At 39.6% G+C, this 16,392-nt stretch overlaps 2 protein-coding genes across 6 annotated transcripts in view; one reads left to right on the plus strand and one right to left on the minus strand.

Annotated features, from left to right (window-relative positions):
- Positions 1–11,858, plus strand: part of SPMIP2 (sperm microtubule inner protein 2) — a 45,587-nt gene extending 33,729 nt beyond the window's left edge. Inside the window, exons 5-6 of the mRNA XM_065836145.2 lie at positions 199–344; positions 11,743–11,858. Of these exons, the coding sequence (XP_065692217.2) occupies positions 199–344; positions 11,743–11,858 (262 nt within the window). The remainder of the gene's footprint in view (positions 1–198; positions 345–11,742) is intronic.
- Positions 5,750–16,392, minus strand: part of FNIP2 (folliculin interacting protein 2) — a 52,187-nt gene continuing 41,544 nt past the window's right edge. For all 5 annotated transcript variants that reach the window (XM_065836142.2, XM_065836144.2, XM_071807750.1 and 2 more), the window contains 4 exons: positions 15,765–15,921; positions 14,391–14,591; positions 10,777–10,892; positions 5,750–9,561 (listed from right to left, as the gene is read on the minus strand). In XM_065836142.2, the coding sequence (XP_065692214.2) occupies positions 9,483–9,561; positions 10,777–10,892; positions 14,391–14,591; positions 15,765–15,921 (553 nt within the window). In that variant the 3' untranslated portion in view covers positions 5,750–9,482. The remainder of the gene's footprint in view (positions 9,562–10,776; positions 10,893–14,390; positions 14,592–15,764; positions 15,922–16,392) is intronic.

A 16,392-nucleotide genomic window follows, 5' to 3' on the forward strand; every position in this document is an offset into this window, starting at 1 on the left:
ATCACTCACTTCGGCGATGGCATCAGATCGGTATGCAGAGGAGCCTGCCTGACCAGCCTGCGGATTCAGACACCCCTTCACGTCAGGGACATCACACCCTTACAGGACACAGCCAGAAGTGCAGTTATGGTAAAGAGCAGGGCAAAGCTAGCTTTACCTCAGCACTAACTCTGCTTCTGTTTTGTGTCCCCCCTCCAGGCAGCCACCTCCCTATATCCTTGATCAACAAGGCCACAATATGAGGGCCAGGCTGGCCTGGAACTTGGGCAGGCAGGAGGGATGGCTTCAGCCACACACCAACCAGGCTGTGACAGCCCAGGCACCTCTGCTTCCCAAATCAAAAGGTAAGGTTTATTTTCGCTATTAGAAACAAACCCGAAGAACTGAAGCACTTGCACCATGGCTTGTAGTGCCCACACACAAGTCAATCCCTTACAGAGGGCAGCAGGAGCTGATGGTTTAGAAACACGATTTTTAATTTCACATTGGTCATGGTGTGGCCATGTTTCAAGGTCACAAAAGTTGCACACTCTACGGAATCACAGAGAGTTCAAAAAATGCTCAGTTCAAAAGCCCTACATTTTTCAAAGTTAAAGTGAACAGTGACTTATCTTAAGGCTAACAGGGCCTGTGCAAATCTTAAAAAGAAAAAACTGGTACAAAATTGTAGAAAATTTAAAATGAAAACATTTATGGGACAGTAACGAGCAGAAAAGAGGATAAAATTCTTCAGGCTTGTTTTGCCTAGGGAAAAAAAGATGAGGTAGTAAAATATAGCTAAAGTAGTAAAAATTAAGGACATATTTGAAACAATTTTTTTTAATAGACGGAGTTGGAATTCAAGCCAATGGAAGGCAAAACATCTCTGTGAACCAAACATCCCAGCCCTTGACCGTACAACACTCTTATCAGAGTGCACAACCACTCCCTTGGAAGACCTCAAGCAGACCTAAGTGTTACTTCATATTTCCATATCCACAAACACTTCTCTGCCTGTAAGAGCAGGAGCTTGCTTTCTTGGTGGGTAACTCCTTCCGCAGGGCAGTCTGCTCTCTTTAAAACACCATTTTATCAGACACAGTAGAATCTTTCTTGTAGCTCCAAACAGAAGAAATCCAGTTTATGAGATTATTTTTAAGTGCTTGACTGTCACTCCTAAGCCCTTTGGCCTTGTGTTGACCTTCAGGATTTCGAGACAAGATGCTCCTCTACGTGTACTGCTTAAACTCTTTTAGCTTTGGGATTGTGCCAGACAGACAACTGACTGCAACTGTCATGACAGTCATTTTCCAGCATGTGGTTTACTTGCATGTGGCCACTTAAGCTAATTTTATATGGGATCGGAAGCCTTATAGGTCACAGTCTCATGGTTTCTCACTCGGCTGAATGTCCTTTATGTTTAAAATCCTGTTTCATATGTTCAGCTGTGCTCTCTTTAACCATGTATTTATAGAAACCCAAAGAATGTGCTTCATGGGTGATCAGCAGAAAGCTTTAACTGTTTTATGACTTCTTAATTTAGAAAGAAAAGGAGGTAGAAAGACTGGCAGAACTTTGGCACAGGACTCAGTTACTTTGTGAAACAGTTCACGTTTAGTTACATGAATTTTATTGCTGTAGCCTTGGAATCCTTGTTAATAGGAAGGGAAGCTCTTCACAGAATCACAGAATCGGCTAGGTTGGAAAAGACCTCAGAGATCATCAAGTCCAACCCCTGGTCCAACTTCAGCCCATTTACTAGATCATGGCACTAAGAGCCATGTCCAATCTCAGTTTAAAAACCTCCAGGGACAGTGAGTCCACCACCTCCCTGGGCAGGCCATTCCAATGCCTGATTACTCTCTCCGTAAAGAACTTCTTCCTAATATCCAGCCTAAACTTCCCCTGGCAGAGTTTAAGCCCATGTCCCCTTGTCCTATTGCTAACTGCCTGGGAGAAGAGACCAGTTCTCACCTGGCTATAACTTCCCTTCAGGTAGTTATAGAGAGTGATGAGGTCACCTCTAAGCCTCCTCTTCTCCAGACTGAACAACCCCAGCTCCCTCAGCCTCTCCCCATAGGTCATGTGCTCAAGTTCCTTCACCAGTCTTGTTGCTCTTCTCTGGACCCGCTCCAGCACCTCAGTATCTTTCCCGGACTGAGGGGCCCAGAACTGAACACAGTACTCCAGGTGTGGCCTCACCAATGCAGAGTACAGGGGAAGGATCACTTCCCTTGTCCTGCTGACCACACTATTTTTGATACAGGCCAGGATACCATTGGCCTTCTTGGCCACCTGGGCACACTGTTGGCTCATGTTGAGCTTCCTGTCAATCAGTACCCCCAGGTCCCTTTCTGCCTGGCTGCTCTCCAGCCACTCTGTGCCCAGCCTGTAGCGCTGCAGGGGGTTGTTGTGGCCAAAGTGCAGGACCCGGCACTTGGCCTTGTTGAACTTCATCCCACTGGAATCAGCCCATTTTTCCAGTCTATCCAGATCTCTTTGCAGAGCCCTCCTGCCTTCCAGCAGGTCGACGCTGCCCCCCAACTTGGTGCCATCAGCAAATTTGCTGATGATGGTCTCAATCCCCTCATCTAAATCATCAATAAAGATGTTAAACAGGACTGGACCCAACACTGACCCCTGGGGGACACCACTAGTGACTGGCCACCAGCTAGATGCAGCCCCATTCACCAGTACTCTCTGGGCCCGGCCCTCCAGCCAGTTCTTAACCCAGCAGAGAGTGCACTTGTCCAAGCCATGGGCTATCAGCTTTTGAAGGAGTATATTATGGGAGACAGTGTCAAAGGCTTTGCTGAAGTCTAGATAGACCACGTCTACAGCTTTCCCCTCATCCACTAGGTGGGTCACCTGATCATAAAAGGAGATCAGGTTGGTCAGACAGGACCTGCCCCTCCTAAACCCATGCTGGCTGGGTCTGATCCCTGGTCCATCCTGGAGGTGCTGTGTGATTGCATTCAGGATGATCTGCTCCATCACCCTGCCAGGCACCGAGGTCAGGCTGACAGGCCTGTAGTTGCCAGGGTCAGCTTTGCAGCCCTTTTTGTGGATTGGGGTAACATTTGCCAGTTTCCAATAATTTGGGACCTCCCCAGTGAGCCAAGACTGTTGGAAGGTGATGGAGAGCGGCTTGGCGAGCTCTTCTGCTAGCTCCCTCATCACCCTAGGATGGATCCCGTCTGGTCCCATAGACTTATGAGGATCCAGATGGTTCAGTAAGCCACCAACTATTTCCTCTTGGAATACAAGGGGACTATTTGGCTTCCTATCCCTGTCAACCATCTCCAGAGGCCAGTTATCCTGAGGGCCATCTGTTTGACTGGTAAATACTGAGGCAAAGTAGGTATTAAGTACCTCAGCTTTCTCCTCATCTTTGTTAACTATATTTCCCTCAAAGTCCAGTAGAGAATGGAGGTTTTCCTTGCCCCTCCTTTTGTTAGTAACGTATTTAAAGAAGGACTTTTTATTATCCCTAACAGAATTGGCCAAATTAACTTCAAACTGCACTTTTGTTTCCCTGATTTTTTTTCCTGCACGATCTAGCTATTTTCCTAAATTCTTCATAGGTAGCCAGCCCTTTTTTCCACAGTCTGTAAACTCTTTTTATTTCTGATTTCCTTCAAAATCTCCCTGTTTAGCCAAGCCGGTTGTCTTCCCTGCCGGCTAGCCTTTCGGCGCACTGGTATAGCCTGATCCTGTGCCCTCAAAACCTCCCGCTTGAAGTATGTCCAAGCCTCCTGGGCCCCCTTGTTTTTAAGCATCAGTTCTTCATCAGTTCTGTGATCCTCCTTGCCATTTATATAACAGGGAAAAATCAGCTGTTCACCATTAATATTTGTATTGCCTCAAATGACACCTTTTGAACGCATCACAGAATTTGACTGCAGAGTTTGAGAGTTTTTTAAATCTAGGTGTTATCTTCTCTTTTGCAGCTGTCAGTTTTAAAGCTCCTTGGCAGCCCTCTCAGCCATACCACCTGAGCATTTATAATACAGCTCTCCACCCTTTCCCAGTGCTTGGCCATTTTATACTGGTCAGTCTGTGCATCTGCCTTTTGCTAACTTCCCACGATCTCATTCATATGAATTCTGAAAGAGATGGGCTAAGGGCCCTTCACAAAAAGGTTAAACCACTGGATATCACCAACAGCTTCAATACATCTTTTTAAAAGTGGTTAAGTCAGAGCAAAGGGCTTCATGGAATCTTGCAAAGCCTAGCTGGAAGCCCAGATTGCTGCCCCACACAAACCACTGAGCCAGTCCAATGGCCCACAAGTATCAAAGACATCAGGAGCCAGAGCAATGTCACTCCTTTTCTCTTTTGTTCCTAGCTGAGGGGTCCTATCTCTTCCCCTGCCCCTACACTATCACTTACTGGAGCCAAACTCCACTTGTTAAACCAGCAGACAATCATCAGCGGCTTTTTTTCTGCAAACATGCTGCACCTGGACAAGAATGATTTGATGGGCAACAACTTGCAGATAGGGTTGGTGTGACAGGAGGAAAGAGCAGTCAGGATAATGGCATCTTCCCCTTGTTGTAGGGGTTACCTACCAAATTGTTTTGAGCCTTCTCATGAAAGCACAGACTTAGAAAGAGGGAGACCACTATAGAATTTGGCAACAACAGAGCTGGAGTGAGGCTACAGCTCACCACACCACCATCATTTGATGTACTTCTCACAGTAAAAAAAAAAACCAAAAAAACCAAAACCCAACACCCCCCAAAAAACAACTTTCATTCTTATAAACACCAACTCTGGTTAACCTCTATAACAAGTCAACATCTCTGCAGGAGTACTAACAGGAACACAAATTACATAGGAGTCATAGCAGACAACACAAGAGACGTATCTCCTACTTCAGGTGTGCGCACACAAGCATTTGGCACCTTTGAGCATTAGAAAATAAGTAGATTTACTTCCAAGTGCTCCAGAGTTGATAATTACTGCAGGCAGACTAGAAAGCCAGAAATTGTATTCAGAGCGCTGTGAAAAGTCCCTGATGCCAAAGCTCCTGGGCTTTTTTTTTTTTTTTTAAATTTCCAATCCTGATTAGCCTGACCAACAAGCAAACCTCAGACATTTCAGTTGACAGGTAATATGTGCTTACACCCTACAAATCACACTGTACCTCAGACCTGTTCAGAGAAGTTCACCATAATTACACTTACTCATCTCTTCTCTATTTTTATTTTGTAAATAAGGACTTTCCAGTAAGTTGCAGAATACTAAATAGAAATCCAGCTCACAGAGAGTTTGACAAAAATGGAAGATCTCTATTTTAAACTAATTCACATCAAGTCCTGCAACCAATTCATTATCTAGTAGACACAAGGTGTCGCTCATTCCTGTTGAGTAACCCTTAGGATTGGATACATTAATGTAATAGTGAGGCATTTTTCACAAAGCTCTTTTCATACGCACTTGAGCTAAGTGCCAGCCACACAGGTGTGTGCAACCTCTGCAGGCCCTATCCCAACAGTTAGTGTCTTCACTTTCCATTATCATTTGCAGTTAGTTTTCACAATATAGGAACTCTTATTTACATATATAAGTGGGGTAAAGCTTCCAAAGATGCTGGTAGTGTTCAATCAGGTTACAAATTTCATGAAGCTTTCCTGTTAGACATTACTCGCAACATTTACTTACTGTACTAAGGGGTTAGCAGATGTCCATGCACTATTAGATCTCACCTACAACAAGAAGAACAGCTATTTCAGAAGGAAGTTTTAAAAAAAGATGCCAAATACTATTTACTTTCATTTCAGAAAGTTTATTGCACCAAATGCCGCAAAGAAACAGACCAAAATGATAGCATACATAAACAACTATAAGAAAAAAAGCCCATGTAGTTTGACACCGGTATATTCAGTCATTCCTAAAGAAGCCTATGATCTTCAAACATGCAATAGCAACAACTTCTTTTCTACTATGGAAAACCTGCTGTGTATGTCAAATTAGCCCACTGGACCTCACCAAAAAAAGTCCAGAATATATTCAGCAGTTCAGATGGGATTTTGATTTGGGTCCTTTTAACTGAAGTAGAAGTTATACTTAAAGGATAAGTGATAATTTTGTGTAAACTTTTCATATAATAGTTGTGTATCTGAAAAGGAGTTTTGACTTGAAAAGTAAAGATGCATATAGTAGGGAGTGGGGAAGATCAATCTACAACTCTGGAGAATGCCGTGAGAAGTGTGTATTACAGAATCAGTGTCTCTGGGTTTTTCTTGGGCAGAAGAAAGTTGTATACAGTAGTTCAGAGAGTACCTACTTAAAATGTTTAGATCTTGGTATTGTTTTGGGTTAAAGAATTAGTTTAGTTTAAATACAATTTAGCATTTCATTCCTCCCCTCTGTGTATGAAGGTTTAGTCTTGCCTGAAAAAAACCCATGCATTCTTTAAATTGCACTGTGTAAACTGCATTCACGCGGGATTTTGGAAAGACTGTGCACTCTCACTTACCCAAGAAAATATGTATTTAAGTTTACAAAAAACTATATAATACTGATAAAACCAATTTTGGAATATTTGAAAATTAAGCTACATTTTAAATTTCAAACACATCTGTACATTCATGTCACTTTTCATCCTATTAAAAACAAAACCAGAAACATGCCCTAAAGATGTCTAACAACACATCTCTAAATACTTACTGCCCTGTCATGCCACACTAATTTACATAAACAGCAAAATGCTACCAAAAACAAGTTAAAGACTTAGAACCAAAAAACCCTAGAAGGTGGAATCCTGTGAACTGAGGTAGTACATTTGGTGGAGGGGAAAATTTGTATTTAACTTTCTTAATCTAAAGCCTTTTAAAAGTAGTAAACAGCTTTCATTTTAGATTTTCTTTCCCCCAAAACTAAAACTGTGAAAACAAGGTAGTTCACTGTGTAATTTCTGAAGAGCAGCAAAATGGTAGAGAAAGCAGCAAGAACTATAAAGTCTTAGCCTGGGCTGAAGAAAATCCAAGTGCTTTTGACCATCAGCTCACAGGCCACCCTTATGTTAACTTGATGTCTTGCCAAAAGGCAGATTTTTTAAAAATAGCTGATGCAGTAAAATCAGGTTGTTACTGATCCTGGTATTAGTCACAAAATCACTGAATGTTGCCTGACCTTTGACTTTCTTAGTACACTCTGATAACAAAAGCACATATTTCTTTGAAGAATTGTCAGTCTGTTCAGATAAAAAACCTCAACTTATACTTTAAGAGAACTGGAACTGACTTTCAGTGAGCTCAGCTACTGTTTAAGAGTGACATGAAATAGAGGAGGTACATGAGGATTTCTATATACACTCAGGGAAGTGGTTTCATAGTCCTACACATGTGCACACACACGTTCTCCATCACAGGGGTAGTTTATGTGATTTGCTTTATGGTTCTTCCTTTGTCTTAACCTTGTGGAATAGAGTGTGATACCTGCTAGCAGCTATTTGCAGAGGTCGGTTTACCTTCCACAGACAGAAGGACTCTCAGACCAAAGATATGAAAAGTTCGCAAAACTATAAGCAGTAGGAGAAAACCTGAACCACAGAAAGATTGCAGGCTTTTTAGGCAGAATACTAGGGACAAGTATGAAAATGTGATTAAAGAAACATCTGGAATGTTAGGTCAGAAGCTCAGCATATATGGAACAGCGTTAGAAACATTGTATCAGAATAATAAGTATCCCTCCACTTGGAAACAACCTCTCTTCACAGTAAGCCAGTCTACCTATTTCCCTCAGAAAGCAATACAAAGTTAATCAAGACCCCAACCACATTTAAACAACTCACAATATGAACAGTTCATTGTTTCAAATCACTGAAAATTTACTGTAGAAAAGTCCAAACATCAAGGTAGTAGGAAATAAAAACACTTTTAATAAAAGTGTGTCCCTTCAGTGTTAAAAATCTGTAATCACTAAGGAGAACTCACAATCGGTCACTAGGAGTTTCCTATAAGAATTCACTATTCCCAAGTAGCTGTGCTGCCAGCAATTCGCTTGCAAGCTGACAATTTCAGACACCTCATTCCTGCTGGCTCACAACAGAACGGTCCAACATTGAGTTTTCTGTTTCTTTAAGAATGATTGTTTTGATCCTTTGTTCTTTCCTCAGTCTGGTCCACAGTTTTATATCCAGCTTAACAGTGCTTTATACAATAATAGCTTTTTTTTTTAATTTTACATTCATGTTATCAATCACACGAAAACAGCAAAATACAAAATTTTATTTTGCTTTCTAGAAACAGAGAAGGCCAGTATCAACTAGTGGAGAAGTAGCTTCTGGTCTCAGAGTAGTTAACCTATTAAGGAAAGGCACCCGGATTATAGTTCAAGATTTCTGTAGAATCAAAAAGGGCAACTGCAAACATTCATAATAATATCAAATATTGGGGTTTGCCCCCTACATTTCATTTTACTTCAAACAATGGTCCTCTTTTATTCCTACTTCAAGTGACAACTAGTAGCTGGAAAAAAGTAATACTTTTGACTAGAGGTTTGGTGGGGGGTTGTTTGTCTTTTATTACCCCAGTAAGATTGTCTTCAGTTTGTGGCAATTGCTTGACGTATGTGCGCACAGACACGCACTAACAGCACTGGTATCACGCATGAGTTCGTCAAATTCATACTCCTCGAAGACAGTAATACTTGATGAGATCAAGACACAGGTTTAGCTCCCAGGACTACAGTCATACAGAAACTCAAAAGAGTTATCGAAGTTGCATCAGCAACAAATGTAAACTTGTAGCAGAAATTCCATAAGGCTTTCCCATAAAATCCCTATCTCAGAAGTCCATTCCACTTCTAGCCATGGGCTCATCTGAATGCCTCCTTATTAAAACAGAAGCAGCCACAGCTTGCTCAACCTCTTGTCCTTAAAGGGAAAGTCACATCACCTCATGCACGCCTCCATTCCCACAGAAAATTTGGCTGCTGAATCCAGGTTCTTTGTTCTGACCCATTCACTTCTACTATACAAAAGTCATGCATATGCTCTGCAAGAAAATCATGTCCCATCTAATATACTTGCATATAGGAATGCTATATACGTAGTTTACAGCACCTCCTTCTCCCCAGCAAAGAAACATACACCACACCCAAGCGTAGTATTCTGGCATACATTCTAACTCACTTGTTCTTTCAACTGTTACTTCATGGTTTTGAGCAGCGTTTTGAATGGCAGCTCCCAGTCTGCCACATAGTGTTAACTTTTGTCCTTTGAATCAAAATAAAATGCAAAGATGCAGTCACTTTCTTGATTTAAGTCGAAGTGAGATTGTAAGAAAAAACCTGAATGCCTTTTACGTTATGTAAACTGAAGTCCTCCAATAAAACATCTGGTTGAAATCAGAACCAGAAGGTGGCAGAATGTACAGTCATCATCTGCTTTCCTCAGTGTTCCCCTTTACCAGTGTTTGGCACCTCTGTTCTTCATTTGACATTCCTGTTTTCTTTATTTTACTTTAAGGGAATGACTGTCCTGAGATTTCCATTTATAAGAGTATTTGAGCAACATATGGGGAATGAGTACTTGCTATAGCAGCCAACAAAGGCAAGTCATTGGATTCAATCCTAGAAATTAAAAAGACAGAGAGATAAACTTTAAGATATACAGTCACCTTCACAAAAGAAGAGAAACACAAGAAGATATTTTTCATCCACTGGAAGTGTCTTTCTATAACTGAGTTCATTGTTTAATTATTATTTATTGCCATTACTCATAACATGCCAGTATATGAAGGTAATAATTTTTAAAACCAAGAAGTATGCTACCATTTAAGTGAAAAGATAGCAGTAATACATTTTGTGGTATATAACATTTTGTGGTTTAAATAAAAACTTTTATTTATTTGCTAAAGCCTCAGTTTGTAATCTTACCAGTCAGTAGGCACCAATAAACTCAGTTTAAGAAAGTACTAAACATCAGCTTAGGGAGGACTGTACATTTCATGTTTTGAACAGAAGTCAGTTCACCATACAGTAGCACTTCCTTACCAAAAATGTCCAGAAGCTGGAATTATTAATTATTATGCAATAACAGTACCAGGAATGTGTCTCAAATATAATAGTCAGTTTCCAATCATTTCCAAATGTAAAGCCAATCAGAAGCCAGGATGTATTTATATGTATTTATACACTTGTATGCACACTGAGAAAAGGGTTTATTTCAGGGTTTCACTGTTTACAGCTACATTTCTCAGTATGAAATCCTGAGCAGTCTGGATAAAGATAAGTTTTACCTAGAGTGCTAAAAACTATCTTCTTGGGAACACATTTTCACTTCCACCGCCCTCCCCCTCTTGGGCAGACAGCAGTTGCATGCCAATCGAGTACTATTATTAGATGACAGCTGCCAAACAGGACACCTGTCTATTTTCCTACACCTGCTTTTTGCAAACTCATCTTCTCTCAAGATACAGCTGCACGACCTAACCTTCCAAAAATTCTTAAGTATCTGTTGGGATGAAGCTTTGATTAAGGAGATCAAGACAGAGTGTGTATGAACGCGTGGATAACCTCCTAATGACCAAAATATAAACTTTCTTCATTCTGAAGATTCAAGAATAACAAGTCCTTTGTTCTTGCTGTAGAACTGTGTCTCCTCCTGATTTCCAGATGGCTCAGTAGAACCCATTTTTACACTGTATTAAGCACACGAAAGAGAAGTGTGCTAAATATGAAGAAGCAAAGCCCCATGGGAACAAGATGTCAACACTCAGAAACTGAAAAGGAAAACAACTGCCTCAAGTTTTGTCCTTGATTAAGACAGATATCTGCAATACTCACCCCAACACAGTTCCTAATTCTTTTACATGCACTCTTGTATGTCCTCGCAGATATTCTGAAAGCATTTTGCTTTTGAGATACATCTCTTGTAGTCTATCCTCAAGATGCATTATGCACTGTAGACATAAACCAAAAACCTCAGAATAGCATTTGCAATTGCATGCAAGTTTTTCAGAAATGTAAGCATACCATTTTAGCTCATCCTAGCTAGAATATCTTTCAAACAAAATCTCCACTTCAAAAAATCCAGAAGAGGCAATTGGTTTTGCTACAGCTGTGCTAACTACATGAAAAAGTTGCATTACCCTCTCAGAGGGGAACCCTGTCATATAACTGAAGCATTCCAGCTTTTTTGGGCAGCAAGTTTGTTGCACAAACTGCACATCCATTTTCCACACAAGCCAGCCACAGTGTTTCTGCTGACTTAAATAGTTTTAACTGGGTTCTAAATACACTCAAGATATCTTACTAAGAATCAAACCAGAATACTTGGATCAAGATGTCTTTGTTATAAGTCACTACTATTTTTTCCTGAAAGACTCAGTTTAGACAACAGCTTGTAAAATTAGCACTCTAGGTCTAGGGATCTGTCATTAAAGAAACTAAGACTCAAGAAGTGGAAGACATTATCTTATTCATCATAAAATTAATAGCTCTTTTGCTCACTACTTTACTGTAGAAGCTAGGTTACAAATCATTTGTTCAAGCTGAACTACCACTTTAATCACTCCCCTTTATTTTAGCAGTAGCATGCTTTTAAATACAGTCATGTGACACGTGGTAATTTCTCATACATCAACTGCAGGAGAACAGATGAATGTTAGCTTCAAAGAAAGGGGTTTTTTTTGGTAAGACAAGGTCAGTAGGTAGAATGTCTTCATAAGGTGAGTAGGTAGGATGTCTTATCAGGTATTTTGTTCTATGACAAAATAAACATTCAATTTGATATATTCCTTCTTTCCACAGGGCTGGCCACTTCAAAAAAGTTAAATAAGTTCATCCAGGAGATGAAAGCAGGAAGCGCATGCAGAACCTCACATTATCAACTATATAATCATCCAGCAGACGTAGACAGCAATTAGAAACAGTAGCAGCAAACAGCTTCAGGCCATCGTTCAATGTACTTTCAAATTGAATGAAAACCATAAGTATTAGAAATGAGATGCTGTGAAACCAGTTTTGCTAATTAAAAAAATAATAAACAGAAAAAAGACTTGTGCTTGTAGGTAGCCTATCATGTATTTTTCTTATGGTCTGGAGCAAAATGAAGATTTTTAACGATTCTGAGTTTTTATCAGGTCTTGATCATGGAAGATAAAGAGACATTTTAAAAACTGTGCTACATCATGGTACAATAAGATCACTGCTACTAGCAGAGGAAAGGCAAAATCTTTGAGAGTAGTGTGATCTATTTGCTTCAAGCAAGTTTTCACTCAAGTCATGATAATCATAACACTTCTGATTCTAGCCCAAACGGACACATCTTTTCCATCACATGTAACCCGAATGCAAAAAGCCTATGAGCACTTCCTCAGCAGCTCAATATATTTCAATTCTAGTACTCATGCTAATAAAAGAAAAAAAATCCATAATCCTTTAAAGTTGTGAGGGAGCAAGTAAGGAAAAATCCCACATCATTGTAAAAAATAGATTCTTTACATAAGATTATCTGCTCCTCCTGAATGCCAGCAAAGAATCAAAAGATATTTTTTCCCCATAAGTTTGGTATATGAATCCATTTTGTTCAAAATGTCTACATTAAGTGAAGTAAGTTTTTTTTTTTTGTTAGCTTCCGCTGCAGCTTCTCTCATTGACTGAATGGAAAAAAAGATGTCAAGTCACTCCTAAAAATAGAAAAGTAGCTTAAAATGAGGTTAAAGATGCAGTCAGAACTTTTGACATATTGCTGACATGTAGCAGTTGCATTCATCATTTCCCTCTCACCCTGGCATACTGCAAAGCTCTCTGCTCTATAGTTACCAGTCTGAACTGCCACAACAAAGATATCACCACTTGACTTTCATCCAGTCTCAAGTTGGGCTTTGTTTTTTGTTGTACCACAAAAAACTTATTCTGAACTGAAACTGCATGTAAAAAAGAGTATGCTCCTAACAAACTTCAAACACATTGCATTATGCTCATCTCTGATGGATATTAGCATATATGTTTTTGTCAAAATTTAAATCAATAGACCACTACAATTAAAACATCACACTTCTCACCCTAGAGTTCAGTGGAATACTTAGCTTCCATGCATCAATGGTTCTCTTTCAGCAAAGAGATGTAAAATCCACCGACAGAAGGACTGAAGTGTCTCTAATGTGGATTACAGAAAATTTACAGACTACTAGCACTGGCTCTTCACTCTTCCTTTTTGTAAGAAAAAGGAAAAAATAACCCTGAAAAACATTCTACCTCCAAACCCCTCTCCACACCACACAAAGCATACACAGTCCTCAAGGCAAAATTGAAAAGAACACTTCAGTTGCAGAATCAACTATTCAGTTTAAAAATGCCAGAATTTAGACTGTTATTATGCAAGTGTAAGGATGGAATTTAACCAAAGTTGCATATTTTTCAGTGTCCAGAAGAATCCAGAGACAACATTGACAATGTACACACATATTTTGCCTAGCACTTGACTTTAAGAACTTATTATAATCAATACCACTAATTTTATCCAAAACAGTGCCAACTAATACTATTTATAGCTGTTAGTGTTTAGCTCTATCTTCCTCTTCCATCTGCTAGCACAGTCATTACACAGGCTTCCTACAAAGTTTCTCAATGCTATCTGTTGAAGGACAAACCAATTCTGCTAATTGAAAAAGGGATGACTACCGACAAAAACCTACCCCATCTCCCCTCACCTACAATCATGCATTAAAAGCTGGATCACAATTATCACTGTCAGAGTAGTGAGTAGTTTTGTTGTAGTCAGCAAAACCAGTATTAGTGACTTGCTCTGATGAACTCTACTGCCAATGAGGACATGGAAGGATGCTGCAGGACAGGGAGTCTGCAACATGACAAGGTAACATCTGCAACACACCCAACCCCCTACAGAGCCATGGGCAAGGCTATCAGAGACAGTGCTTGCTGACTGGGTTGGCTAAAATACGCATAAACCAGAAGGGTCAAGTAAACACACACAGGCACAATTATTTGGGGGGGAGGGAACAAAGAGGCACCCACTGCATGGGGTTCACTAGAAAGCCCAAGAATCCAAAGCTGTATGCCAGGAACAAGGCTTGGGTAAATATAAGCTTCAACAACATGGAGAGCAGAGAAATGTGGAATCCATACAAACAAAAAAAGTCGCATTTAAAAGTCCTAATCATAAAAACAGAAGGACCACGCTATAATTGCCTAAACAACTTTCATTTTGGCATATGTATTTTGGAGTAGTTAACTTTCATCTGATCTTATAGATGTAAACTACAGATAAAACAATATCTGTTACTGGACTGTAGCATGCATTCTTTTAAATACACTGTACCAACTCTGCATTATTTCAGGCATTAGTTCATTGGTGTAGCAACATGGTGTACAAAACTCAGCATTTGCTATCTAAGCTAAGCAACTTTCACTAGCTTCAGTAAAGAAATACTTACAAAGTCAGCTGGGACATTGAGTTTGTAAAGCTGTAAAATAGACTGCAATAAACTGGATACTTGACTTGAAACCAAAACGTCCTTGCCTAACTTCATATTGTCCATCATCTTTCTCTGGCTTGTAGCTACTTGTACATTCCATTTGTCTGTGTCTGCAATAATGCAGACAGCTTCTGCTATGGGCTCATCTAGCACTGGATGCTGCAACAGATAGAAAACACAAACATTATGTGACATTTTCATACACATTTCCACAACTCAGTTTGAGGTCTCACTTCTATTTACACTGAGGCAGGGAATAAGAAAGTGATCAAATTCATATTTTTGCCTGAGAGGAAAACAAAGACATCTCAAAAAGAACAAGGAACACCAACTTCAGTGACAGAGTTTAGACTTGGCAATATTGCGTCAGTTACGACTTAACTGACAATTTGATCAGGCATTTTATTTTTTCTGTAAGTAGTGCTTCAAAACCATTAATTCAGTATTTTTTCTTCAAGTATTCCATCTTTCCTGAAAAGACAAGTTTTTTCCAAAATGAAATGAGTCATAATTAGACTGATCCAGTGATGGTGATAGTATATTTTATGTTTCAGAGATATGCAAAGGATTTCACTATGCACCATCAAGGCAGGTACATATGAAGAGAAAGCATTGTGTTAGACCAATCTGATGTTGTTTAAAGGAGTAACATCCACACACATCGCTGTTTCAGATAGTACATGAACTGATTCCACCAGGGTGATTCTTAATTGCTAGAGAAACTGCTGACAATTACTAGATACACACTTAAAATTGCATACTAACACCACACAGTTACTTCAGTGAAACGTTAGTTATAAATTAATTATATAACTTAGGAGTACCTACAGCAGAGTAAGAACATGGCAAAATTCTTACCTAAAGACCATTACTTCCCATAGTCAGTCATTTCTGCTAGAGTCTAGTATAATACAGGCCTCCACAAGACTTCCTCTCCCTTGCAATACATGCCACTAAATGGCAAAATAAGATATTTCAACTTGTGTATAATTTTTATGAGATATAGATAATTCTGTCTGCTATTGTGACTGAAAAGAGAAGCAGTTTGAGGTTTTTCTTTCATTGCTTGTAACTTGAAGTTGCAAACAATTTCCTTGTGTTTATCTTTGAAGAGAAGCCTTAAGAGAGTATAAAAGAAAGCACATGTGATTCTTGCTTGAACAGGCTTTGCACACGATGAATTAAGGTCTTATATCTTTCAAAAAGGAAGACATGCTCAGGTGTGGTTGTTAAGAACAGGTTAATAGAAAGAAATCTATTCAAAGACCTCCTTCTGGAGATCTCAGTAATATCACAGTTCCTGCCATGACTCAGAACTGTACTTTAACTCACATGCATTGCATGAAGTAGGTCTGCTAGTAGACACTGCTTCAGCTTTTCATCATTATTTATTCCATGCAGCACTAGATCAGGTATATATGTATGGCAGTAACCACCCAGAAGTGATCTTCCAAAATTCTTCACACATTGACTGCTGATTGTATTTGACCTGAAATACAGAAAAATAAGACAGGTAAGATTCTTGCTTGATGAACTGCATCCAGATTTTACATGAATGAGAAGCCTGGTTTATCAGCCTTGCTTCTACAGCAAATACCAAACAACAATAGTACTGAAAATACAGTAACCCAATTACCGGTGCTCTTTGAAACAAGGATTTTAAAGGCTGAACTTTAACAATATATCAATTCCTTCAAAATGACAAAAAAGCAAAACTACATGTATTAGAGCTTGTGGTATCTATAAGCTCCCTGTTCTGCAGCTAACAGATTTGCTAAATTTAAGTTTTCTTCAACTTGGCCCAAGCAGCAAACTCTTTCTAGCTACCAACCTTGAGCATCAGCAAACTCCACGTCCACCTGTAAAGCTCAAAAGTTTTCAAATAGGATGCCCTTATTTCAAAGCTGTCTTTGATCTGTCAAATACATCAAATCTAAACAGTTATCAGTTGAAGCAAAGC

The sequence above is a fragment of the Patagioenas fasciata genome, chromosome 4 (genome assembly GCF_037038585.1).
Source record: "Patagioenas fasciata isolate bPatFas1 chromosome 4, bPatFas1.hap1, whole genome shotgun sequence".
Classification (NCBI taxonomy): domain Eukaryota; kingdom Metazoa; phylum Chordata; class Aves; order Columbiformes; family Columbidae; genus Patagioenas; species Patagioenas fasciata.